Source organism: Crotalus tigris, unplaced genomic scaffold (genome assembly GCF_016545835.1).
Source record: "Crotalus tigris isolate CLP2741 ecotype Arizona unplaced genomic scaffold, ASM1654583v1 scf7180000018278.843604, whole genome shotgun sequence".
Taxonomy (NCBI): Eukaryota; Metazoa; Chordata; class Lepidosauria; order Squamata; family Viperidae; genus Crotalus; species Crotalus tigris.
Genome location: NW_024096920.1, coordinates 444159 through 471334, shown reverse-complemented (window position 1 = coordinate 471334; position 27176 = coordinate 444159). Strand labels below are relative to the sequence as shown.

Below are 27176 nucleotides of genomic sequence, written 5' to 3'. Positions count from 1 at the left end.
TCATAAATCAGTTTTTTCAGTTCCATTGTAACTTCAGTCACTAAACAAATGGCTATAAGTAGGGGATTAATAATAATAATAATAATAGTACAGTTGGAAGGGACTTTGGAGGTCACCTAGTCCAACCCCCTGCTCAGGCAGGAAACCCTATACATTTCAGACAAATGGCTGTCCAGTCTCTTCTTAAAAACCTCCAGTGTTGGAGCATTCACCACTTCTGGAGGCAGGTTGTTCCACTGGTTAATTGTTCTCACTGTCAGGAAATTTCTCCTTAGTTCTAGGTTGTTTCTCTCCTTGATTAGTTTCCATCCGTTGCTTCTTGTCCTGCCTTCAGGTGCTTTGGAGAATAGCTTGACTCCCTCTTCTTTGGGGCAGCCCCTGAGATATTGGAACACTGCTATCACATCCCCCCTCATCCTTCTCTTCATTAAACTAGACATACCCAATTCTAGCAACTGTTCCTTATATGTTTTAGCCTCCAGTCCCCTAATCATCTTTGTTGCTCTTCTCTGTACTCTTTCTAGAGTCTCAACATCTTTTTTACCTGTATTAGATTTTTATTCTGCTTTTATTACTTTTATAAGTACCTTAAGGCAGTGAATATACATTACCCAAGAGTCCCTAATCAAGCATATTGGACAAATCTAGCTTTTCTCTTTCTACAAACTGATTCTCTCTCTCCTTCCCCCCCCCCTTATAAGAACCAGCAGGTTCCTTTGTTTTTTTTAAAAGACACAGCCTTGAGAAGTGAGCCTCTGGACAGAAGCTTGCAAAAAAAGTGAGTGAGGTGTGTTGCAAAACTCAATGCCAATCAGCATTTCAAAACAGTTGTCGTGTTGCTTCAGATAGTCTTCTCACAGTTTGCACGCACGCAAAACCTACATAAACTGCTTCAGTGACTCAAGAGGTTTTGAGCTGGGAAACAATTCTTCCAATGTATTATCTGAAATTTGAAACCACAAGCAAAAGAAGCTGATTTTGCCTTAGTTCACTGCAGTGCAATGTGTGAATTCAGCCACTGTGGTTTTTAACCATGGTTTATTGCTTAAAACAAGAGGTCAGACCCCCCAAGATGCAGGCCCAGGGAAAAAAGAAAAGCAGACTTCTACAAAATCACCCAAATCTCACAAGAAAGTTTGGACAACAATGCAAACACAACATTGTGGATTTTATTCTTCTTTTTTTGGAACTGGGGTTCAGTACATGTTGACCCAGGCTTAGCACATAAGGTAAAACAAACCAGAACTTTTAAGACTTCCTAGTCATTTCTGAAAGCTTTAGAGCAGGGGTCTTCAAACTTGGCCCTTTTACTGCTTGTGGGCTTCAACTCCCAGAATTCCTCAGCCAGCGTGGAGTTGAAGTCCACAAGTCGTAAAAGGGCCAGGTTTGAAGACCCCTGCTTTAGAGAGAAGCTTGTAATTCTGCTGTTACTTTAACATTTACAAAACAAGTTCAAACTTCAGCTGTTAAAGCTGCTTAACGTGGGATTGTCTTGCCAAAAGGTATCAACTCTTACAACACTTCCCATTCTCAAGTCAAAGCAAGAAGATGCTTTAGAAAAGCAAAGAATAGCCATTTCTCTAATCTTTGGTGCAGAGAATAGAGAGTGAGAATGAGTGAGTTAGTGAGTGAGTGAGAGAGAGAGAGAGAGAGAGTACTTTCTCTCCCTCTCTGATATGCTTTGGGAAATTTAGTACTTTGGTTGTCTTGAAGTTTGTATTAGTAGTTTAAGCAACAAAATCCATACAGTAGTTCCCAAGCAACTTATAGAATTGTCAGCAGTGTATTGAAGTCCAGACATCAGAAGAGTTTGCCCCATTTTCTAAAGGTGAGACTGGTATCACTGCAGAAATGAATTTGGGGGGGTTGGATCCCCCACAGCCAAGGAGAGCAGGGTGGATTGTCTCCTGCACCCTAAATCTTGCTGGGCAGAATCTTGTAAATTGGCCAGGCAATCATGACAACAATGGGAGCATCCTGATTCTGGACTGAACCACTTCAAAGAGTATTTACCAAATGCTATATTTTCATATTTCCCTTATTTTGTTTTAAGAAAAAGGCTCTGTCACAGAGAAGACCTTGAGAAATGGGAAAATGTATATCTCCACCTGCTTTGCAATCTTCAGGATTTTTTTTTTTTAAATGAATAAGGAATTCTTTCCACCCTGCACCATTCCTCTCCCCTGGAAGTGATAAGAGTCTAGTGTTCATCCTTTTTAGTTCAGGAACAGCACAGCACTGAAGTGTAAGGTTCAATCTCCAATATCTCTTGCTTTCTAGTCATAGAAGCCAACCTTGAGCAACAGGCACAACTTCCAAGTTCACACCCCAGATAAATTTCCCCAGCAAAGGAAACCAACAACAGTGGCTGGGTGGTTCGTGCACCAGAAACAGACACGAAGCTCTTGTGAATCAGGGCACCGAGCCCAGACTTCAGATCTGGGAGTTGCAGCAAATGTAGGAAGCAGCCACGGGAAGCCGGTGGCCACGGCAAAGCCCCTCAGAGGAAGATCGGTTGCTCCTGGCCAGTTAAAAGACGATAGGTGGAGGCTGGCATGGTTTTGATATGGACCTACAAGGAAGAAGAAGTGCAACCAAGTCAGGGGGGCGTCTCTGAAGCCGAGTAATGGCACACTAGTAAGGTGACCAACTTTTTTACAACGAAAAGGAGGACACAAATAAATTGAAGAAAAAATATCGTAAATAAAAGAAACATTTTATTTATTCCAACAATAATACAGACTACTTGCATCTGCAAAGTTTGCCAACCGGGTGTTTTGGCACGCTGAGCAGCAATTCCTATTGGCTTTCGAAAGCCAATAGTGGGAGTAGCACAGCTCATGCAAAAGTTGGGAAAAAAACATCAAAAAAAGGTGCCGGAATGCCGTTCTGAGCGTTCTATGAGGGGGAAAAAAAGCCCTGCAGATTAGTCTCCAAATATCGAAAAGGAGGACATGAAGGAGGATACTTTTTGAATAACACTAGGGTTCACATGGGGAGGGTTGGGAGGGAGGATGTGGCCTGGTCACAAAATGGCTGCCATATGATCTACATCAGAGGTGCCCAACCTTTTGGGCACCAGGGACCGGTTCCGTGGAGAGAGGTTTTTCCACGGACTGGAGGGTGCGTGGTTTTATGTGTGGATGGGGCCTTGCTTGTTTCTGTGGACCGGTTGCTGGCATGCCGCGGCCCAGTACTGGTCTGGGGATTGGGGACCCCTGATCTATATCAGTGTTTTTCAAACTTGGCAACTTGAAGCTGGGCAGACTTCAACTCCCAGAATTCCCAATGCTGGCTGGGGAATTCTGGGAGTTGAAGTCCGTCTAGCTTCCAGTTGCCAAGTTTGAAAAACACTGGCCCATATTTACTGCAAAAGGTAAGGGAAGATCCTCCCTTCTGCCGGCTACGTCCTCTCTTTTTTTTTCTTATCACAGCCATTTCAATTTAGGCTTTCAGGATCCGATGATTATACACGAGAACTAGGCAGCGTTCCAAGAATCCCCGCCAAATCTGTTCCTTGATCCATCCTGTTTCAAAGGGCCGACCTCAATCTCTCTGTCCCAACTTATCCTGTACACCAGTGTTTCCCAAACTTGACAATTTTAAGGCATGAGGACTTCAACTCCCAGAATTCCACAGCCAGCAATGCTGGCTGTGGAATTCTGGGAGTTGAAGTCCACATGCCTTAAAATTGTCAAGTTTGGGAAACACTGCTGTACACAATCAAAGTGGAGTTTTTGAATGTCTGCCTCCTGACTGTGTGATGGCTTGTCCAAGATACTCTTTAATATAGGTAGTCCCTGGTATACGACCGTTTGCTTAAGTCATCCTGACATTGAAAAAACGTGACATTTACAACCGTTGCAGTGTCTCCCTGGTCATGTGATCAAAATCTGAGCACTAGATAACCAGCGTGTATTTACAACGGTTGCAGCATTTCTGGGATCATGTGATCCTCACTTGCAACCTTCCCACCAGCTTCCAACAATTAAAATCAGTGGAGAAGCAGATTTGGTTAATGACCATGTGATTCGCTTAACAACCGTAGCAAAAATTGGGCCTGACTCGCTTAATGGCTGCATTTCTTAGCAATGGACATTCCAGTCCTAATTGTAGTTGTAGCTTTTTCAGAGATTTTCCCCAAATCAGCTCTAAGCGTTTCTACTGAGACTCTGCTTTATTGCTTCAGACTCAACCTGCCTTTGCCACTTCAGATGGTTGATACAGTACAGGCGGTCCTCAATTTACGACCACAACTGAGCCCAAAATTTCTGTGGCTAAGCAACACAGTTGGTGAGCTTTGCCCCATTTCACGACCTTTCTTGTTAACTGTAAATCACTGCAGTTGTTAAGTTAGAAGGTTTCAAAAGGTTTCAATATAACCATGGGACAGGACAAGCACCGTAAATATGAACCAGTGGCCAAGCATCTGGATTTTGATCTCGTGAGTATGAGGTTGCTGCAATGATCATAAGTATAAAAAATAGTCATAAGTCCTTTTTCCAGGGCTGCTGAAAATTCAGTCACTAAACCGAGGGTCTTCAAACTTGGCCCTTTTATGACTTGTGGACTTCAATTCCCAGAATTCCTCAGCCAGCACATGCTGGCTGAGGAATTCTGGGAGTTGAAGTCCACAAGTCATAAAAGGGCCAAGTTTGAAGACCCCTGCACTAAACAAATGGCTGTAAATCAAGGACTGCCTGTACTTGCGTTTGCAATCAACCCTGGTTCCAAAAGCCTTTTCACAAATTTGCTAAGTTAGGTGCGTCTGATTTTTTTGTTTGTTTGTTTGAATTGTTCTTAATTCTCAGCCAACCATCAAGAACCCCACGCTGAAATCCTTTGGAAGAAAGAAGACAGAGGAAGCCCTTTCGGTGTGGCTTTTTCACAATAGGGCTTTTCACAACTAGAGAATCATGCTGTGCACGTACCTCGCTGACCGCTTGGCTAAGGATATGGATGATCTTCTCGTGCGGCATAGCCACCACGCTCTGCCCATTGATCTCGATGATGCGATGTCCCACGCGGACGCCGCCACGTTCTGCAATCCCGCCACGCATGAGGCTGCAGATCTGGGCACAGGGAAAAATGCCACTGGTATGGCTGGCCTTGCCTACCTGTGCCTCAAAGTTTTGCTCAGGCACACCCATCCCCGATTTCCAAAAACCTCCTAGGCCAGGGATAGGCAACGGTGGCTCTTTCATGACTCGTGGACTTCAACTCCCAGAATTCCTTAGCCAGCATGGCTCAGCTTGGGAACCTCTCCCTTTCCCCTCAGCACGGCTGGCTCAGGAATTCTGGGAGTTGAAGTCCATAAGAGAGCCAAGGTTGCCTACCTCTGGCCTAGGCCTAGGCCGCTTTATGACTTGTGGACTTCAACTCCCAGAATTCCTGAGCCAGCATGGGGGAACTATGGCCCCTTCATGACTCGTGGACTTCGACTCCCAGAATTCCTGAGCCAGCATGGCTCAGCTTGGAAACCTCTCCCTTTCCCCTCAGCACGGCTGGCTCAGGAATTCTGGGAGTTGAAGTCCACGAGTCATAAGAGAGCCAAGGTTGCTTATCCCTGGCCTAGTCCATCTGATATGGAGCCACTTGTACTCTGGATTCCCTCTCAACAGACTTCCTTTTCTCATCTACCTAGATTACTCACAATGCCGTTTTCCACGGAGAAACCCAGGGGATATTTTGTGCCAGGCCTTCGAACGATTGCTGTAGTGACAGGAGGGCAATGAACGATGTTGAGGGTTACTTCAGTCTGGTTTTTCAAATCCTGGGAAGAAAACAAAACCCATCAGGTTGACCCGAAATTAAGGTCAACATCCTCCACCAACAGCAAGTAAGTTTATTGCTGGCTGGGGAATTCTGGGAGTTGAAGTTCAAACATCTTAAAAGGACCAAAATTGAGAAATGCCATGCTAAATGATGCTAATCCTGTCATTTGGCAAACCCCAAAATGACCATTTTGCTCTAATTCAAGAGACACCCCTCCCCATTCCCTCCTACAACACATGAAGTGTTAATACCACTTCACAATGCCTTGGGAAGGCCACACTTGGAATACTGCATGCAGTTTTGGTCACCACGATGTCAAAAAGATGTTGAGACTCTAGAAAGAGTTCAGAGAAGATCAACAAAGATGATTAGGGGACTGGAGGCTAAAACATATATAAGGAACGGTTGCTAGAATTGGGTATGTCTAGTTTAACGAAGTGAAGGACAGGGGGGGACATGATAGCAGTATTCCAATATCTCAGGGGCTGCCATAAAGAAGAAGGAATCAAGCTATTTTCCAAAGCACCTGAAGGCAGGACAAGAAGCAACGGGTGGAAACTAATCAAGGAGAGAAGCAACCTAGAACTAAAGAGAAACTTCCTGACAGTGAGAACAATTAACCAGTGGAACAACCTGCCTCCAGAAGCGGTGAATGCTCCAACACTGGAGGTTTTTAAGAAGAGACTGAACAGCCATTTGTCTGAAATGGTGTAGGGTTTCCTGCCTGAGCAGGGGGTTGGACTAGATGACCTCCAAGATCCCTTCCAACTTTATTATAAGTGGATGCTATTGGGAGCTGATGACACCTCCCTAACAGGTCTGAACGTGAAGGGGGCAGGGCCAGAAATGAGGTGGTGTGATGGAACGCATTCCAGATTCCCAGGGCTGCATTCCAGAGGAGCAAGAGATAGCCAACTTTAGCTAGTTGGTGTGGGAGAACGAGAGTGAAGATGGCTCCTCCCTAGTAGTTCTCACGTACAGGTGTTCCTCGACATATCACCCTTTGGGGTCAGGTGACCCCCTTTTGCAACCTTCTGGCACGCAAGGTCAATGGGGGGGACAGATTCACTTAAGAACTGTGTTACTAATTTAACAATTGCAGCGATTCACTTAACAACAGAAATGTTGGGCTCAATTGTGGTCGTAAGCTGAGGACTACCTCTGTATGTTAAATGGTGCAAGGCGTCTGCTTTAGTTTGGCAAGCTGGAAGACGTTGACTAGCAATACATGAATGGATGTAGTTACAGTGGGGATGGGGCCTCTACTGGGAGACCTAAAGGCCCAGGTGTGGAGGGATCCTCCTGGAGAAGAAGACTGCATTTCATGACATTTTTGCCGAAGACCGACATTTACTTCTGATTTTTGGCAAAACTAGCGCATAATAAACAATTGGTTTGTTTAATCACTGTGGCATTTGCTTAACAACTGCCACAAAAGTTGTAAAATCGGGTCGCTTTAGAATCTCATAACTTATGGAGCCTGGTCAATCATAAGTCAAGGATTACCTTTATCCATTTTTATACCTTTTTTGTATGTATAAAGGCATTTCAAATGAATGTTGGAAATGTAAATGTAAACAAGGGACTTTCCACCATTTATGGCGCACGTGTGATAAAGCAAGAAAATATCGGAGCAGGGTTTATACGTTAATACAGAGAATTCTTAAAGTGAAAGAAAGAAAACCAGAGACTTTTCTTTTGTGGTTAATGGACAAAGATCTGAAAAAAAATATATGGAACCTTGATGTTACATATGTTGACAGCAGCAAGAGTACTTTATGCTCAGAAATGGAAGACTACATCGATTCCCACAACGGAGGAATGGTTGCAAAAACTCTATGGAGCTAGCAGAGATGGCTGAATTGACTGTACGGATTCAAGAAAACAAATACTTTTATTGCTATGTGGAAACCACTTCTGGACTTTGTGCTTGGGATAGAAAAAAAATGAAACTTTGATTTTGGGTTTTACCAATTAGACAGATTTGATACAAAAGTGCGTATAGTCAAGGCCATGGTTTTCCCAATTGCAATGTATGGCTGTGAAAGCTGGACCACAAGAAAGGCTGAGCGCCAAAGAATGGAGGCCTTTGAACTATGGTGCTGGAGAAGACCCCTGCGAATCCCCTGGACTGCAAGGCGATCAAACCGGTCAGTCCTAGAAGAGATCAACCCCGACTGCTCTTTAGAAGGCCAGATCCTGAAGTTGAAACTCAAGTATTTTGGCCACCTAATGAGAAGGAAGGACTCACTGGAGAAGGGCCTAATGCTGGGAAAGATTGAGGGCAATAGAAGAATGGGACAACAGAGAATGAGGTGGCTGGATGAAGTCACTGAAGCAGTAGACGTGAACTTAAATGGACTCCAGAAGATGATAGAGGACAGGAAGGCCTTGAGGAACGTTGTCCACGGGGTTGCGATGGACGGACAGGACTTTGCAACTAAGAACAACAAAGTTTATGTTATTTTGTAAAAGTAAAAAGTTGAGGTCTGATGTTGAAATTCTATTTTACTGCACCAAAGGAAGTTGGAAGTCAGTGCCTTTTTCTTCTTTTTTCTCCCTTCCCTCCCTTCTCTATTCCCTTTTCCCTTCCCTATCTTTCCTGCTATTTATTGCTGTATTTTCACTGTATTGTGTACTATAAACTAATAAAACTTATTTTTTTAAAAAAGGACTATCTTTATCTTGCTTCCACAAAATCTAGAGGAGATCATCAGCCACAATCTTTGCTTTTGTACAACGTATTCAGCCTGGGAACAACAACAATTTTACTATCTCTTTTGCGGGCCGGACAAACTGGTTTGGGTTCAAAGGCTAAGCAGGGCTGGGCTTAATTAATAGGTATGAATGGGTGTAATATTTATTATGGCCAAAAGACCCAAACAGGACATAATGAATTTGCAGATATGAGAAAATCCCAGGGCTGGAGGCTAGACTTAGAAGTGAAAAAAGAATATTCTAAAAAAAAAAAAAAGAGAGAGAGAGAGGAATGGCAGAGCACATCTATAGAGATATGATTTGCCTTTCTTCTAGGACAGGTGTCTCCAAACATGGCACCTTTAAGACTTATGGACTTCAACTCCCAGAATTCCCCAGGCAGCATAGCTGGCTGGAGAATTGTGGGAGTTGGAAGTCCACAAGTCATAAAATTGTCAAGTTTGCAGACCTCTGTTCTAGGGCATTCTTGCCAGGAAGCTAAATGAATATGCCCACATGATCCCCAGGGATCGGAAAAAATCCTAAAATCACACGGTTGGAAGGGAACTTAGAGGTCATCTAGTCAATCCCCTTGCTCTATGCAGGATGCTCATCTGATCATTGAGAATCCAGCCTTAATCTGAAGACCTTTCACTTGATTTGAGGGGTGCTTTCTCTTTTTGTTGTTGTTAATTGCGAAGTCGTGTCTGACTCATCGCGACCCTATGGACAAAGTTCCTCCAGGTCTTCCTGTCCTCTACCATCTTCTGGAGTCCATTTAAACTCACACCTACTGCTTCAGTGACTCCATCCAGCCACCTCATTCTCTGTTGTCCCCTTCTTCTATTGACCTCAATCTTTCCCAGCATTAGGCCCTTCTCCAGTGAGTCCTTCCTTCTCATTAGGTGGCCAAAGTATTTGAGTTTCATCTTCAGGATCTGGCCTTCTAAAGAGCAGTCGGGGTTGATCTCTTCTAGGATTGACCGGTTTGAACGCCTTGCAGTCCAAGGGACTCGCAGGAGTCTTCTCCAGCACCATAGTTCAAAGGCCTCAATTCTTTGGCGCTCAGCCTTTCTTATGGTCCAACTTTCACAGCCATACATTGCAACTGGGAAAACCATGGACTTGACTATATGCACTTTTGTTGGCAGGGTGATGTCTCTGCTTTTTAGTATGCTGTCTAGATTTGCCATAGCTTTCCTCCCCAGGAGCAAGCGTCTTTTAATTTCTTGGCTGTAGTCCCCATCTCAGGTGATCTTGGAGCCCAGAAAAATAAAATCTGTCACTACCTCCATTTCTTCCCCATCTATTTGCCAGGAATTGAGAGGGCCGGATGCCATGATTTTGGCTTTCTTAATGTTGAGTTTCAAACCAACTTTTGCACTCTCCTTCTTCACCCGCATCAAGAGGCTCTTTAGTTCCTCTTCACTTTCTGCCATTAGAGTGGTATCATCTGCATATCTTAGGTTGTTGATATTTCTCCCGGCAATCTTAATTCCAGCTTTTGTTTCATCTAGCCCTGCCTTTCTCATGATGTGCTCTGCTCAAGCAAAAAGGTAATAAATGTTCTCCTTTAATAATCGAAGCCTCGCTTTCTCACCCGTATGATATTCTGGCATGAGGCGAGGGGCAGGCCCACAAGGCTCGTCCCATTGACGGACATGATGCGGTCCCCAATGCTCAGCTTGCCGGATCGCTCGGCTGCTCCCCTGTGCATCAGGTTTGCAATGACCACAGTGGGAAGGATGGATCCCCAACCAGATTCCACAATCACCAGACCTAGGATCTCACCCTTCTCTTTGGAGATGGCAACCTGTATAGAGACACCAAACAGCAGAGGAGAGATCTATTGGACTGAAAGAAAGAGAGATGAAGTGTTTCATCCTTTTGAGGTGCCCTCAAAATCCAGAACTGTTATTATAATCCAAAGCAGTGTTTCTCAAACTTGGCTATTTGAAGAGGTTTGGATTTCAACTCCCAGAATGCCTCAGCCAGTTTGGCAACTGTTGGAAATTAGGACAAACCCCTCAAAAACTGCTTATCTGGTTTTGAAGTTCCAAGTTCAGTTTCCCTCCCTCCGCAGCCACATGACCACATTTTAGATGCTTAGCAACCAGCCCACATTAACAGTTTTGCTGGAAACCAGCATTTATGTCCAATTTCCATCAAAAAAAAGTCTGTTAAGCGAACAATAGGTTTGCTTAACAATTGTGGCATTCACTTAATTGTCATAAAAACATGTCCAGTCATTTGGTGACCCACTTTACAACTGTCACAATTTACAACCATCATTCCAGGCTTAATTATGGTTGTAAGTCAAGGACTACCTGTGTAGCTGATGGAAGGTGGGAACAGACTTACGTGCTTCCAAATCTTATTATTATATATCTGACCAGAATAGGGGACATGGAAGGTTATTTTTTTAATCTCCTGTGGCTGTGGCGGCTTTTTTTTTTTTAAAAAAGTAGCCAATAGGTGGATAAAAAAAATGACAAATCCAGTCTGGCTGATTGACTGTGCAACAAATTTCAATATAAATAACTACAATATAACAATTCTATAGGAACACAGAGTTGAAAAATAATCCAGAATGAACACGTTAAAACGTGGGATTTCCAAATACAAACTAATAAGAGTCTCGGCACATAACTGACAAGATTTAACTGTGGCGGAAAAGGCAAAAATGTGGAAAATTGATATGGCGATACCAGGGGATAGTAGAATAGAAGACAAAGAATTGGAGATCACAAAGTATCAAGGCTGGAAAATCAAAGCTGAAAGATTATGGCATAAATCAGATATTGTGGTCCAAGTGGTTATCGGCAGACTGGGTGCCATACCCCAAAATCCCAACGGTTCTTTTCCAAAAGACAACTGGACTTTCTTGGTTTTTGGGAGAAGACTTTTGGCACAACCAAAAGGATGATTGAGAATTTCCAGACATACCAAAAAATCTTGGATGACACTTAGAAAATCTGCACATTGACGATATTTCCATTGTCAATGGCAAAACGCCAAGATTGCTTGGATCCATGCATATACTATGCCAATACTTTACAACATCCTAAGTTATTGGGAAGAACTCAATGTAAATAAAGGTCAACACCAGCTAAAGAATTGGCAGCTGTGACTTCACCTTGCTGCATATATAATTATATTAAATTTACATACTACCTAACCTCCAAGAGGTTAAAGTGTATGTGTGAAACCAGATCTGCTAAACATACCAAAGGCTTAATACAGCTATTTTAGCACGTACTTGTTTTTTTTAAAAAAACCGGAAAATATGTGCAACTGGAAATCAGCAATTTGTCATACATTTCAGAAGCTCTGGGGACAGAGAAGAACAAGGAATTGCAATCAACCACAACAGAGCAGGTGGGTTCTACACTTTCCTTTGTTGCTCACACTCTGGCTTGACAAACCTCGGAGTGTTTCGTTACAGGTTGGGACACAATTATTTTGCCCCAATGAGTCTTTTTTTTCCCCCACTGAAAGAAAATATGTCTATTGCTGCTTAATCCTCTTGTCTTTGTTTCACACACTTTGGGAAAGTATTATTTTATTTGAAAAAATAACTTGCTGAGAAGAAAAACAAAAACAAAAAAACCTGGGTAAGGCTTTGCTGTGTAAAGTTAAAAAAAAAAATCCAGAGGAATTGTTCTGAGGAGAATATTTTTTTCAGGACAAGACTATTAAGTCTGTTCCAGGGAGACTAGCAGTTTTCTGGATATTACTCTTCCAGAACCACTTCCTGTATCAAGAACATTTATAGTCAGAAAACTGTCAAACCACTCCCTCTGGGGTAAAAATTTACGGTCTGGTGAAAAAATGCAACATTCTGGAGATTCCTGCCGTGTTCTCACCCTGGACAAAATGGAGGCAGCCAACTGAACAACCTAAGTGATCCTCCATTGGCTATCAGGATCATTTATTTTTTTATCAATTAATATTAGTGGAACATCTTACCATAAAATGTGACACAATACAGGAAGTCCTCAACTTACAAAAGTAATGGGGCCTGCCCACTATGGTCGTAAGCCATGATGTGTTGTAAAGCAGGTCACCCACATGACTGGCCCGATTTTATAACCTGTTTTATGAGAGTCGTTAAATGAACCAATTGTTTGCTATGGGGCCCTTTTGCTGAAAACCAGAAGTAAATGCCAGTTTTCGACAAAAACGTCACAAAATGTGGTCACGTGATCCATGCTGCAAATAGTTATAAATGTGCGTTGGTTATCAAGCACCCAAAATGCTGTCACATGTCTACAGGGTATGAATGGGTGCCCATTGATGATCCGTTGTAGATTAATGACTATTTACAGATTTTTCCCAAGGTTTATCAAATCCAATGCATTTTATAAACCAGGGGTCTTCAAACCTGGCCCTTTTATGACTTGTGGACTTCAACTCCCAGAATTCTTCACCCAGGCACACTGGCTGAGGAATTCTGGGAGTTGAAGTCCACAAGTCATAAAAGGGCCAAGTTTGAAGACCCCTGTTATAAACTGTCTTGGGCAGGGGAGGGCAAGTATGGTTCCCTTCATGACCTGTGGACCTCAATTCCCAGAACTCCTGAGCCAGCATGGCTGGCTCAGGAATTCTGGGAGTTGAAGTCCACAAGTTTTAAAGGGGCCATACTTGCCCACCCCTGATCTTGGGGCACAGAACTGAAGATTTTCTCATTCTCCATTCACTATAATCCTGGGAGGAATGCCTTTCAAAACAACCGTTTTATTGTCTTGATCCTGTCTTGGTGCATCTGCCTGAAGTGCAACCAAACAGCAAAACTGTGAAAATAATGTGTTTCCTGCCAATGAAAGCCCATGGGTGTGGCAGACGACAGCTTCTATCATTTCCAGCCAACTGCAGTCTGGGTGATCATGGTGTTGTAGTCCAACATCAGAGGGCTAATCAGGACAAGATAAGATTGGTGGAGATAAAGTGGCCTTCCCAACCATTGGTCAATTCTAAAACCCAACAAATGAGTATATTTGAGATGGGCAACCATTTCCTCTGTGGTAGGTATGTGGTTCCAGTGCGCCCCCTCCCTCACCCTTCCCTCTGGCAAAACATCTCCTCTCTGTTCTTACTTCCTTACAGTTTTCTTGCTTGGAGAAGTGAGCCAGATCTCCATTATATAGCTGCTCTCCCTCGATCTGGTCAGTATCCTTGTCATCATCATTCTGGTCTTCCGTGGAGCCAAGCTGGCTGGGGTCAATGCCGCTGGCCCGCAGGAAGTGCTGGTAAGCCACACTAAAGACCTGCCCGATGGCTTGTGCTATCAGCTGAGCCTGTAGGACAGGAAGCAGAAAATGACAAGCTATGTCAAGAACTAGGGGTGACATGACAGCAGAATTCCAATATCTCAGGGGCTGCCCCAAAGAAGAGGGAGTCAAGCTATTCTCCAAAGCACCTGAAGGCAGGACAAGAAGCAATGGATGGAAACTAATCAAGGAGAGAAGCAACCTGGAACTAAGGAGAAACTTCCTGACAGTGAGAACAATTAACCAGTGGAACATCCTGAAGTTGCGAATGCTCTAACACTGGAAGTATTTAAGAAGATTGGACAACCATTTGTCTGAAATGGTATAGGTCAGTGATGGCAAACTTTTTAGAGACCGAGTGCCCAAACTGCAACCCAAAACCCACTTATTTATTGCCGGGTCCAGGTGGCCGTGGCTGGGTGGCCGTGGCTGTGGTGGTCATGCTAGATTGGGTGGGTGTGGCCAAAGTGGGCATGATCACCTCTATGTTGCTCGTGGGGAGGGACGCCTGTGGGAGCTGGGTAGGGTTGGGGGAGATCCAGGGGGTCTCTGGCAGGTGGGGCAGTGGGCAGGAGGCTTGTCCTGCTGGGTGAGGCAAGGCAAGGCAGGGCAGAGGTGCCATTGTCACAGGGCAAGGTGAGGCAGGGCCCAGGGCACCTGCTGCCTGATACCATCAGCCACTGCACACAGAGGTCAGTGAGTGCATGGATCCTGGGATGCATCTGGCCATGTGGGACCTCGGCAAATTAGCAGGCAGCTGGTTGAAGAGGGACGGTTGCATGGGTGCGCATGCCCACAGAGAGGGCTCTGATTGCCGCCTCTGGCACATGTGCCATAGCTTCGCCATCACTGGTATGGGTTTTACTGCCTGAGTAGGGAGTTGTAGAAGACCTCCAAGGTCCCTTCTAAATCTATATTATTATTGTTGTTGTTGTTGTTGTTGTTGTTGTTGTTATTATTATTATTATTATTATTATTATTATTACCACCACCTCCAAGGTCTCTTCCAATTATTCTGTTCTATTCTATTCTATTCTATTCTATTCTATTCTATTCTATTCTATTCTATTTCCTTTCCATATTCTATTCTTATTCCTTTCCCTATTCTATTCTATTCTATTCTATTCTATTCTATTTCCTTTCCATATTCTATTCTTATTCCTTTCCCTATTCTATTCTATTCTATTCTATTCTATTCTATTCTATTCTATTCTATTCTATTCTATTCTATTCTATTCTATTCTATTTCTATTCTATTTCCTTTCCATATTCTATTCTTATTCCTTTCCCTATTCTATTCTATTCCATTCCATTCCTATTCTATTCTATTCTATTCTATTCTATTTCCTTTCCATATTCTATTCTTATTCCTTTCCCTATTCTATTCTATTCCATTCCATTCCTATTCTATTCTATTCTATTCTATTTCCTTTCCATATTCTATTCTATTTCCTTTCCATATTCTATTCTTATTCCTTTCCCTATTCTATTCTATTCTATTCTATTCTATTCTATTCTATTCTATTCTATATTCTATATTCTATATTCTATTCCTACAGTTGCAGAATAAGCTTCTTTTCAAGCATGCAGTTACTCCAGTAAGACAGGATCTAATCTAATTGAGGCAGTGATGCACATCTGTCTGATTGTCAGCGCTGTCTACCAACATCTCCCCACACACTCACGTCAGATGAGTGGAAGACATGGCAGATTATTTTGTACAGCTGTTTTTCGGTGGAAGCATCTGCCCGGCGAGGGAGCTTTCGACGGGCCATGAGCACTACAATGTTCCCAATGTCGGCAATGTAGGAGATGGTCTGGAGGGGGTGATCCATCATGGTTTCCTAAGGTAGGAAGAAGGCCAGAGAAGTAGAAAGAAAGAAATACACCAGAAGTATTGATGTGACAGGTTGCCATTTCACGGAATATTCTCCAATTGTCTGGGACTGTCTGTGTCCTCTAGATGTGCTGAACTATAGCTTACATCAGTGTTTCCCAAACTTGACCATTTTAAGGCATGAGGACTTCAACTCCCAGAATTCCACAGCCAGCAACGCTGGCTGTGGAATTCTGGGAGTTGAAGTCCACATGCCTTAAAATGGTCAAGTTTGGGAAACACTGGCTTACATCATCCTGTGCCAGCCTGGCCTCTGCCTGATACAGGAGTCCCCAGTATGTTGTTCTACAGGAGGGGTCTTCAAAATTGGCCCTTTTATGACTTGTGGACTTCAACTCCCAGCTTTGTTGGCTGAGGAATTCTGGGAGTTGAAGTCCACATGCCTTAAAATGGTCAAGTTTGGGAAACACTGGCTTACATCATCCTGTGCCAGCCTGGCCTCTGCCTGATACAGGAGTCCCCAGTATGTTGTTCTACAGGAGGGGTCTTCAAAATTGGCCCTTTTATGACTTGTGGACTTCAACTCCCAGCTTTGTTGGCTGAGGAATTCTGGGAGTTGAAGTCCCCAAGTCATAAAAGGGCCAAGTTTGAAGACCCCTGTTCTAAGCTTGGTTCAGAGAACGTATTGGCATAAAAATCTCAAGTGATGTGTCATTTTCCAAAATGCATACAAAAATCATAGCTATGTAAAATAATATATGGAGTTAAAATTTGTGTGTGTGTGCATGTGTGTGTGTGTTTTCTCAAATATATATCACAGATCACACAAAAGTAGATTTGTGGTGCCAATACATTTAAAGACACTGCTTGTGGTTAATTCAATTTTAGAACAAGTATTGCTCCCACTTACAACCAATTGCTAAATGATCAATCAAAGTTACCATGGATTTGAAAAAAGTTACTTACAACCCATCCTCAAAGTTACAACTACAGCACTGCAGTTTGCACTTTGAGCGTTTGGCAACCAGCTCACATTTATGACTGACTGCAATGTCCTAAGTCACGTGATCATGTTTTGGACTTTTTTGCCATTTTTCCAACAAAAAATGCCCACTCAATAAGTTGGATTTGGATTTACTACTACACCATGTGTCACTTAACAGCTATGTGATTCATTAACAACCATGGTGATTTGCTTAATGACTATAATAAAAACAGTTGTAAAATGAAGCCTGGCCAACTTCAACCACTTATAATCAAAATTCTGGCCTCAGTTGTGATCATTAAGTTGAAAACTACCTGTACTATAATGACTACAATTAAAAAATATATATTGTGTCCAAAAATAAAGTGCAATTCCTTGCTGTCAACCTATCCCCAGTCATTTTGTGAGAGGGCAACCCCCTCAGCAGCCACCACAATGCAGCCTCAACATTTCAACCAGCCCCCCCCCATCTAAAAAAAGTGATGTAGTTAAATGGAACACCAGGGACTATCCTGGTTGTAGGGAGGAAGCAAAGGAATAGTTACATCTGTGGGTCTTCTGGCTAGGGGACGTTTTGTGAGCGTCCATCCTCCCGTAACCCCAAAGCAACCATTTTGGCCCTCAATGATCTAAATGGAGACTTGAGTGGGCAGCTGTCCATGCACCTGTGTGTCAGCAGTGAGGACCTTGATCCGTTGAGTGGAGACAAAGAGATCTACTTTGGTCATTGGCTGGGATTCTCCTTCAGGAGCCTGCATTGCAAGGAAAACATGTGAAGAGGTCAGGATTGGAGGGAAAATAGGTGATTGTGGCATGGAGCCTCCGAAAGGCCCCAATAGATCTGGCTTAATTTAGCCCAACATGGCTGACCAAAGGCACAAAGGCCATATTAGGGGTGGTGAAGCTCAACCACTGTACTCGCCACTGTAATGCTCCAGCGACGGCACTGAAAAGGTAAGCTGTTCTTGATCATGGAGGCTCCATTTTGCTGCAACTGGAATAGAGCCCCCTTTTCTTCAATATAAATGAGTACAAGTACTCAGCTTACAACAGTTCACTTAGTGACCGTTTTCACCCTTACCACCACTGCAGCATCCCCATAGTGACATGATCAAAATTCAGACGGGTGGCAACTGACTCATATTAATGACGGTTGCAGTGTCCCAGGGTTCATGTGATCACCTTTTGGAACCTTCTGATAAGCAAAGTCAGTGGGAAGCCAGATTCACTGAACAACCGTGTTACTAACAAGTGCATGATTCCATAACAACTGTGGCAAGAAAGGTCGTAGAATGGAGCAAAACTCACTTAACAACCGTCTCGCTTGGCCCCAGAAATTTTGGACTCAAATGTGGTTGTAAGTCGAGAACTACTTGTAGATCTAGCTATCAAAGTTATCGCTAGGTGTCACACACCTGCTGTTCCCTTTCCCACCTTAATCCTGTCCACAGCTTCCTGGGCCTGTGCCATGCGGACACTTGTGGATGGGTTCTTCTCGGAAACAAGCTGCGTAGAACCCAGATATTTGGCTCCAAAGATCACCCCATCCAACAGATCTTCGGGCTCACAGGGGCCTGGGACTGAGATATACAGAAAAGGCTGGTTTAAGAAAAGTATTGTCATCACCATTGCCATCACCATTATCACCACAAGGTATCATAGGTAGTACTCCTTTAACAACATCCCTGTGAGGTAGATTACACTATGAGACAATTGGCCCAAAGTTCCATAGGGAACCTCCTATGGAAGGGACTAGAACAGGGGTCTTCATACTTGGCCCTTTTATGAATTATGGACTTCAACTCCCAGAATTCCTCAGCCAGGCGCTCTTAGTCTGCCTCCTTCCCCACTACACCTGATTTGTTCTTGGGCTAAGAGGGAGGGAGTAGCCCAAATTCAGCCAATGAGCTTCTGTGTCTAAGAGAGGATTAGAGCCTAGGTCAGTGATGGCGAACCTTTTAGAGACCGAGTGCCCAAAAACTGGCCCCGCCCCCACTCCAACCCCCTGCCCCGCCCCGCCCCGCTCTATCCCCTCATCTCCCGCCCCGCCTGGCCACAGGACCTCTCATCACCTCTAGGGCCCGCTGCAGATTGCCCAGGCAGCCCAGTAGCGCTATGGCGGCCACACCCTCTGCAGCATCAACTGCATGATGGGGTGTGAGGGCAGTGTCTTCTCTACACTGCCTGGCTGCCGTGTCCTTGGCTGCACTGCTCCGTGTGGGCCATGCTTGGGGGTGACTTTCCTTCAGGAGGGCTGCTGGAGAGGAGGGGGTCACAGGGGGAGGCAAGACTGGGGCAACAGCACGTGTGCCCACAGAGAGGGCTCCGAGTGCCGCCTCTGGCACCCATGCCATAGGTTCGCCACTACTGGCCTAGGTCTCTCTGCAGCACTTTCCCTTCCACAGCTCATTGGCTCTTGGGCTGAGAGGGGAGGGACTATCCCAAAGTCAACCAATGACTTCTGTAGCTGAACAAGAACTAAAACATGGGTCTCCCACTCTTAGTCCACCTCCTTTCTCACTACACCTGTTGGTTCTTGAGCTGAGAGGGAGGGACAGGACCAAATTCAGCCAATGAGCTTCTGTATCTAAGAGAACCTGGGTCTCTCTGCTGTTAGTCCAGCACTTTCCCTTCCACACCTCACTGGCTCTTGGACTGAGAGGGAAGGACTAGCACAAAGTCAACCAATGAATTTCTGTGGCTGAAGGAAAACTAGAATTTGGGTCTCCATATTGCTAGTCCAGCACCTTCACTTCTACCTCTGATTGGCTCTAGGGCTGAGAAGGTGGGACTAGCCCAAAGTGAACCAATGAGGTTGAAGAAGAACTAGAACCTGGGTCTCCCACTGTTAGTCTGCCTCCTTCCCCAGTACACCTGATTGGCTCTTTGGACTGAGAGGGAGGGAGGGACTGGCCCAAAGTTCACACGATATAATAAATTAATTAAAATTCTTCACTTACCATCTTTATAAGGTGGGAAAGATGACAGATTGGCTTTATTCTGTTAAAGAGGAAAGGGGGAAAAGAACTGGCTTTGTAAAGCTGAGGAAGAGATCTTAATTATTTATTTATGAAATTTATCTGACCACCTGAAACCAACTAGACTCTAGGCAGCTTACAACTTTACATAATAAAAACAGGATACAAAATCAATATAAAGTTACTTTAATAACTAACTTCAAAGACTAAAAAATGAGAATTACAGGAAACAGTGCAGCTGTATGCAATTAATCCCCTTCAAACTCTGAACGCATAATATTTTATTTTAGAAATTTGATCTGAGCACATTTTACTACAAAGCTAGATAAACCTTGATTGCTGGTGTCAGCATCCATGCTGTTTTCTTGATATTTCCCCCTGCCTTTTTCTGATTTTTTTTTTTTAACTTCCCAGTCTAGACAACAGCACTGGAATTGTTTAGAGCAGAGGTGTCAAACTGCCAGCCCGCGGGCCGGATGCGTCATGGCGAAACCATGCCCACCCCATTGCTGGCAATGGAAAAAAAGTTGTGATACATCACAACATGTCACGTGACGTTGTGAGTTTGACACCCCTGGTTTAGAGGACTTCCATCGAAATATTAATCAGGCCCAACCCTGCTTAGCTTCTGGGATTAGCCAAGGTTAGATATGTACAGTACTAATCCTTCTACAGCAAGCACATCATAATGACTTTGCACAACTGATACAAACTATATAATTTATGTTTGTGTCATGATGTCACAATGTACACCTGATATCACTGGGTTTTTTTTACCATAAGGCGATCAGTCTAACTGGAAGGCAGCTTATCCTAAACAACTTCTGGAGACAGTCTCCAAGATTACTTGGTTTGCGGCTGGATACTTACGTAATGAGTGCATAAAATTATTAAAGTGGCACCTTTCAATTATTTTGGATTTTGATTACATGTTCCTTAACCTAAGACAGCTAATTACACATAAAAAGATAGTGGGAAGGCAAAGATACCTCTGGTATTTGAATTCCAGCTGGATACATCAGTCCCATAATTTCTACATCCAAAGCAGGGTATACACAGATAGTCCTTGTTTTGTGATCAGTTGCTTAGCAACCATTTGAAGTTACGACGGACTCCCCAGGGGTGCTTACGACCCAGTTCTGATGCCCATCCCATGGTCACATGACTGAATCTCAGGTACTCAACAACTGGTTCACTTTTATGGCTGTTTACAGTGTGCCATAGTCACATGATGGCATTTTATAATGGTTTTGCCGCAAACCATCATTTTTGTTTTTCAGAAAAACAGGCCCATACTATACCATTAGTCATAAAATCAGATCGGTCACAGAGGTCACCCAATTTATGACCGCCACCACTTATATCCGTGATGGGCAGTCTCCATTTCAGTTGTAAGTCGAGGACTACCTAAATGCAATTCTCATTTTGTTGTCTTTCCTCCGTAATTGTTTTAACATTGAACATTTAATGTAACTAAGGGCCATTGCCCTGTAAATGGGTCAACTATGATTTAATTCAGGGGTGGACAACTAATTTTCCCAAGAGGACGCATGGCAAACTAGGATTGTTGTAGATGAGATAGAATCAAGATCATGTGACATATTAATACCACTTTGCAATGCCTTGGTAAGGCCATACTTGGAATACTGTATACAGTTTTGGTCACCACTATGTAAAAAAGATGTTGAGACTCTAGAAAGAGTACAGAGAAGAGCAACAAAGATGATTAGAGGTCTGGAGGCTAAAACATATAAGGAACAGTTGCTGGAATTGAGTATGTCCAGTTTAATGAAGAGAAGGATGAGGGGGGACAGGATAGCAGTGTTCCAATATCTCAGGGGCTGCCCCAAAAAGAGGGAGTCAAGCTATTTTCCAAAGTGCCTGAAGGCAGGACAAGAAGCAACAGATGGAAACTAATCAAGGAGAGAAGCAACCTAGAACTAAGAAGAAACTTCCTGACATTTAGAACAATTAATCAGTGGAACCACCTGCCTCCAGAAGCTGTGAATGCTTCAACACTGGAAGTTTTTAAGAAGAGACTGGACAGCCATTTGTCCGAAATGGTATAGAGTTTCCTGCCTGAGCAGGGGGTTGGACTAGATGACTTCCAAAATCCCTTCCAACTTATTATTATTATTATTATTGTTGTTGTTGTTGTTGTTGTTGTTGTTGCTGTTGTTGTTATTATGGCTGCCACCACTACGCCCACCCTCCCGACCCTGATGCCCTCACCCCTACCACTGCCCTGCCTCCTCTGCCGTGGGTTGGACAGGGACAGCCTGCAGGCAGGATGTGGGCCACGGATTTAATTCCTATTACTGTATAATTATTCAGTTGGCAGGAGTCACACAACAAAGAACTAAGACAAAACCAAGGAAACCACATTCTGGTTTACAACGATTTCATAACCTCATAAAGGCAAACCAAGCTTGGTTTAACAAGCAACAGCAGCGTTTGCCCACGGTGCTAAGCCACAAAGCATAGTTTGCAACAACCCACAAGGTGCTACGTCAATAAAGCCATCAAGGCCCCTTGATGACTTTGAAAGTAACATGTGTGAACATTGCCATGCAAGATACTCACCACTGGATCGGAGGTGGGAGAGGAATCCTCTGTGCGGTTCAGCGCGGGCTCCCCCACCGCTAGCCAACTTGGATTGGGGGAGCCTTCCCAGCTGCTGGCCTCCAAGTTGGAGTCAGAAGATGCAGCTGCTTCCAAGCCAGTGGATTCTTTTAGCAGCCTCGGGCTGGGCCTACGCACTTTCCTTCTTCTCTCTTCCAGATCATCACAGGCAGGCTCTGAAGGGACCTTCTCTGGGGCCACAGCCCTTCCCTCAACTTCCATTTTCTGACAGCCAATTCCAATCATCACATCTGAATGTACGAGAGCGATCCGGTCATCCTCCTCCATGGATATGCCCCCTTCATAATGGAGGAGGCTGAGGAAGTCCTCCCGGTTGGCTTCTGAGGAAAGCAATTCTCCACTTCTTTGTCCCTGGACAGATCTCAGGAGATGCTGAGCAGCTGCCCGAAGGCCTTGCCCTGTGGCCACATGGAGTAGAGAAGGGGCACCTTTGTCTGGAGGTCCCTGGAGGTCCTCAGCATGCTCAAGGAGGGGTCGCCTGTCTCCATCTCCTAACCCGTGGCTTTCCTCGCTGTCAGAGGCAGCCAAGAGGTCATCTTCAGAAGTGGGCAACTTGTCATGGAAGCCAGGGTTAAGTCTCTGCAGCTGGGCAAAAAGCTTTAAGAACTCGGCCTGGTCAGCCTCTGGAATCTCCTCTTCCACATCCTTCTCCTCTAGCTCCTTTAGAATTTCACCCTGGTCAACAGAAGTCTTGAGGTTACCCTCTACCTCTGTGGAGACCTGGTCTGGTTTGGATGTCCAGCATATGTTCTCTTCCTGAGTTGAAGCTTTGGCACCCTCCTCCATACCATTCCTGTTGAGGAAACCCAAACACTTAACTTTCCTCCAAGTCACAAGAGAAGCTGTCTGCTCATATATAAATTGTGGGTCTTAATCACTGGAGGTTTTTAAGAAGAGACTGGACAGTCACTTGTTTGAAATGGTATAGAGTCTCCTGTTTGAGCAGGGGCCTGGACTAGAAGACCTCCAAGGTCCCTTCCAGTTCTAGTCTGTTCTATCTCGTTGAGTCGTAATTTGCTTTAACTATGCTTTGTTGGACCAGCTGCAGTGGTTGTTTGCACAAAACTCTGAACCACAGTGAGCAATTTGAAGATGAACATGAGGAGCTCCTTCTCATTGCTAGAAATGAAGAGGGATAGTTTCTCCCATTTTTGAAGCAAGAAATATACAAGACACATGGAGAATCCATTTATGTTGTCCAATTGTCAACCTCCATATACTAGAGGTGTGTGTGTGTGCATGGGGGAGGGGGGCGTGCGTGTGGATCCATCCACCCATCCATCCAAGGGGTCCCCAAATCCTGGTCCACAGCCCAGTGCCAGACTGCAGCCTGGGACGCAGAAGTGGTGGGCAAGTGCACAAATGCACATGTGATGCTGAAGAAACCATCTCCTCTCCCCCTGCCACTGCTGGTCCACTGAGCTGGAAAGGTTGGAGACCACTGATCCATTCCATTTCTACACCATAGTAAGAATACATAGATAAATAATGAATAAAATGTGAAACAGAAGAGCAGCCGCGCAAGTGATTGTGGGTGTTCCTCGGTACACCCACGTTACACCTATCCTCCGCGAGCTGCACTGGTTGCCTATTGGTCTCCGGGTCCAATTCAAGGTGTTGGTCATTACCTTTAAAGCTCTATATGGCTCAGGGCCAGGCTATTTGCGAGACCGCCTACTACCTCATAGTTCACTTCGTCCGGTTAGATCCCACAGGTTGGGCCTCCTTCAGGTCCCGTCAGCCAAGCAGTGCCATTTGGCGGGGCCGCGGGGGAGGGCTTTCTCTGTGATGGCGCCCACGCTTTGGAACCAGCTCCCCCCAGAGATTAGGACCGCTCCCACCCTGTTGGTTTTCCACAAGCTGCTTAAGACCTGGCTTTTCCAGCAGACCTGGGGTTTATAAAATCTGACCCCTGGATGAATGTTACTGTATTGTTTGTCTTGTTAAGTTATATTGTGTTTTTATTGTTAGCCGCCCGGAGTCCTATTGTTAGCCGCCCGGTCTATAAATTGTAATAAATAAATAAATAAATAAATAAATAAGACTTTTTACCTGGACACCTCAGGATCCAAAGAAGTGACATCCTGGGGTTCTAAACATCTTCTGGACTCTCCATCCCCATCCAGGCCAATCCTGATCTCTTCTGCTCTGAGGTAATTGGACCCTGAATCCAGCTCTGGAAGCTTCTGGAGGGCCTGGTTGTCTCCAGGAGAGGTGGGCAATTGTTGGATAATGGAAGCATCTTCTCCAGGATCAACAGGAGCCTCAATCTCATCTTCCAAATCCATGGGGGGAGGCACTACAGATTCTGAGGGGATCCCAAACCGCTCCGTTGTATCTTTCTTAACCTCCATGCTACTGTTCATTGTGATCACTCCTGCAGGTCGCGACAACAATGACCCTACACTTGGAAACAAAATGGGAGTGTGTAATTTTGAATTCAGGTAGAATCAGGAGTTTCACTTCATTCCCTTTCTCACAAGGCTTCAACTTCACGGGGGGGGGGGGAGGGAGAAATCAGTCATTATTCTGAATGCATGGTGGGCAGGTCTCAGGGTAGTTGAACACAGGTAGTCCTCAACTTATGACCACAATTCAGCCCAAAATTTCTGTTGCTAAGCAAAACAGTTGTTAAGTGAGTTTTGCCCCCTTTTACAATCTTTCTTGCCACAGTTGTTAAGTGAATCACTGCAGTTGTTAAGTTAGAAACATGGTTGTTAGGTGAATCCAGCTTCCCCATTGCTGTTGCTTGTCAGAAGATTGCAAAAGGGGATCACATGACCCCGGGACACTGCAACCGTCATAAACGTGAGTCAGTTGCCAAGCATTTGAATTTTGATTACATGACCATGGGGATGCTGCAACAGCTGTGTGAAAAACAGTCATAAGTCACTTTTTTCAGTGCTATTATAACTAGATGGTCACTAAATGAACTGTTGTAAGTCAAGGATTACCTGTACTTCAAAGTAAGGGCTTAAACTGCTCAGATAAGAGACCACAGGCATGGACCATGAGGCAGGCTATTTCTGAACATGATCTAGCACTTTTCAGAACATTAAAACTATATCCAAAAATAGCTTAGTTCACCAATATGGAGAAAAAGCATGGTAGAATTTATCTGCAAAAGACCATGGGATTTGAGATTAATTACAAAAAAAATAGGCTTTTTAGGCTCATCCTCAGAAAAAATTTCTAGTCCTGACAAGATTGGATTTTCCCAAAATGCAAACAAACAAAAAAAGGAAATGAAAAATGAAACTTCTATAATGTAAGGGGAGGAAGACCATGATATTAAAACACAGATATACAAAAGTCAGCCCTAGATAATATACCATATGAACCCCAGTCTACCTTAAATGCATTTGATTAAGGGCAAGATTCATTAAACACAATCAGGCTTTTTCCAGGTAAACACAGGTAAGATATGCCGTTTAAAAAACTGCTAAGTTTTACTGCCGTGAGAACGTTCCAGGATGTAGAAAATATGGTGGCAAAAAGATGGATTGAAAACAGGATGGCTACTTTCCAAACAGACATACATAGACTCAATCTCCAAGGCCATCATCCTAGGCAAAGTTCACTAACGCTACACAGCAATTGCACTAAAACACAACAACACCAAGAAATTCTGTTCAAAGTCCCAATCAGCTGAATTCGCTTTCATTCCACCCACTCAATATTTTTTTCAAAACTGTCAATCAACATTCCATGGTTATTTGAGCATGCTCAGTTGTCTCTGCTTTAAAAGTTGCCTGCCTGATTTTATTTTATTTTAATTAAAGAAGTTTTGCTTTCAGTCCTCTTAATTTGAAGGGACAGTTTCTCCTTGTTTCTCAATGATCCCCTTTGTAGAGGCAGCGAGGTTTAAAATCCACACAAATGCAGCACATATGCTGGGCAGTAGGAATTTTAATGGAAAGACATTAAAAATAGCATCATCCTTTGGGGTCCTTTCATAAAACTTGCTTTGTTAGGATTGTTATACTGCAGTTTTATGCTGTATCTGCTGACAGGATCGATTTTAAAAAGCTAGCGACCAATAATCTGGCTGACACTTATTTGCTTCAGAATAGGGAAGAAATTATGCAACGTCTGCTTTTTTAAAAACGAAGGAGATACATACAGTGTGGTTTGGTTGCTAAAGTCAAGTACCATATAACTGATTTATTGCTGCGGCTAAAGATTAGCTGCGGAAATGCAATGATCGTCCCATATTTAAAGAGGAAAAAGAAAAACAGCTACCAAATACACAGTGTGAAGAGTGAACCATTTTTTGCTGCCATAGGACAGAGAAATTCTTAGCATGTTTATTTAAAAGAAAATCTCTAGGTTTAAAGCCTCTCTCTGCACAAATTGTTCTGAATTCTGAATTTATTTTCCACTTTTCTTCAGTCTGATTCAGATTGTTTTCACTACCCCTCGGATATCATTATTTACCTGATGCTCTTCTCTTTTAAACTTACGTATTCATCTCTCTCTCTCAGTCCCTTTAACCCCCCCCCCCATAAATGGGAAAGTTTATAGATCTCGAAAAGAAATAAACAATTTTAGGAAATCAAGAGCCCGTTTTCAAAACATTCCACTTCAAAAAGTTCCCAATGATCTAGACAGGGGCTAAAGAAGTTTCCAACAATATAGATTTTTTAAAAGAATAAAACTGAATCTGCACATTGTAGAAAACCTTTTCCCCCCCTCTCTTTTTGGGGTGGGTGGGTGGGTGGGTGCAAAACTTAAAACGAAAGCATCCGCTTGGACAAACTTACTTCTAAGAAAACTTTGGCTCTCAAGTTTGAAGAGAAAGTTGAACCCTTTGTGACTTGCAAGTTCTTCGGAGTCCCTTGCTGGCCGGCATCCGACTCTCAGCCAGGATTAGGCCCGCAGACTGCGGATTAAAGCTGAACATATATAAAAATATTCAATCACGTATTTTTCTTCCTGGGGTTCCCTCTCGCTCGCCCGCCCGCTCACTAATTCCCACTAGGATTGAGCAT

General features: G+C 43.9%; 1 protein-coding gene across 3 annotated transcripts; it reads right to left on the bottom strand.

The window, feature by feature from the left end:
- Positions 1–1135: 1135 nt before the first annotated feature.
- Positions 1136–27176, bottom strand: APBA3 (amyloid beta precursor protein binding family A member 3). 3 transcript variants are annotated; one of them, XM_039349490.1, is made up of 12 exons: positions 26949–27174; positions 24238–24591; positions 22126–22978; positions 19525–19564; positions 17999–18144; positions 17230–17316; positions 15428–15586; positions 13569–13769; positions 10073–10285; positions 5654–5773; positions 4932–5072; positions 1136–2572 (listed from the first exon to the last, which is right to left on the bottom strand). In XM_039349490.1, exons 2-12 carry the CDS (start codon positions 24549–24551, stop codon positions 2501–2503), a joined length of 2346 nt encoding a protein of 781 aa, XP_039205424.1. In that variant the 5' UTR covers positions 24552–24591; positions 26949–27174; the 3' UTR covers positions 1136–2500. The 3 variants fall into 3 exon arrangements, with proteins under 3 accessions (XP_039205424.1, XP_039205425.1, XP_039205427.1); XM_039349491.1 differs by having other exon boundaries at positions 24238–24586; XM_039349493.1 differs by lacking the exon at positions 10073–10285 and having other exon boundaries at positions 26949–27176.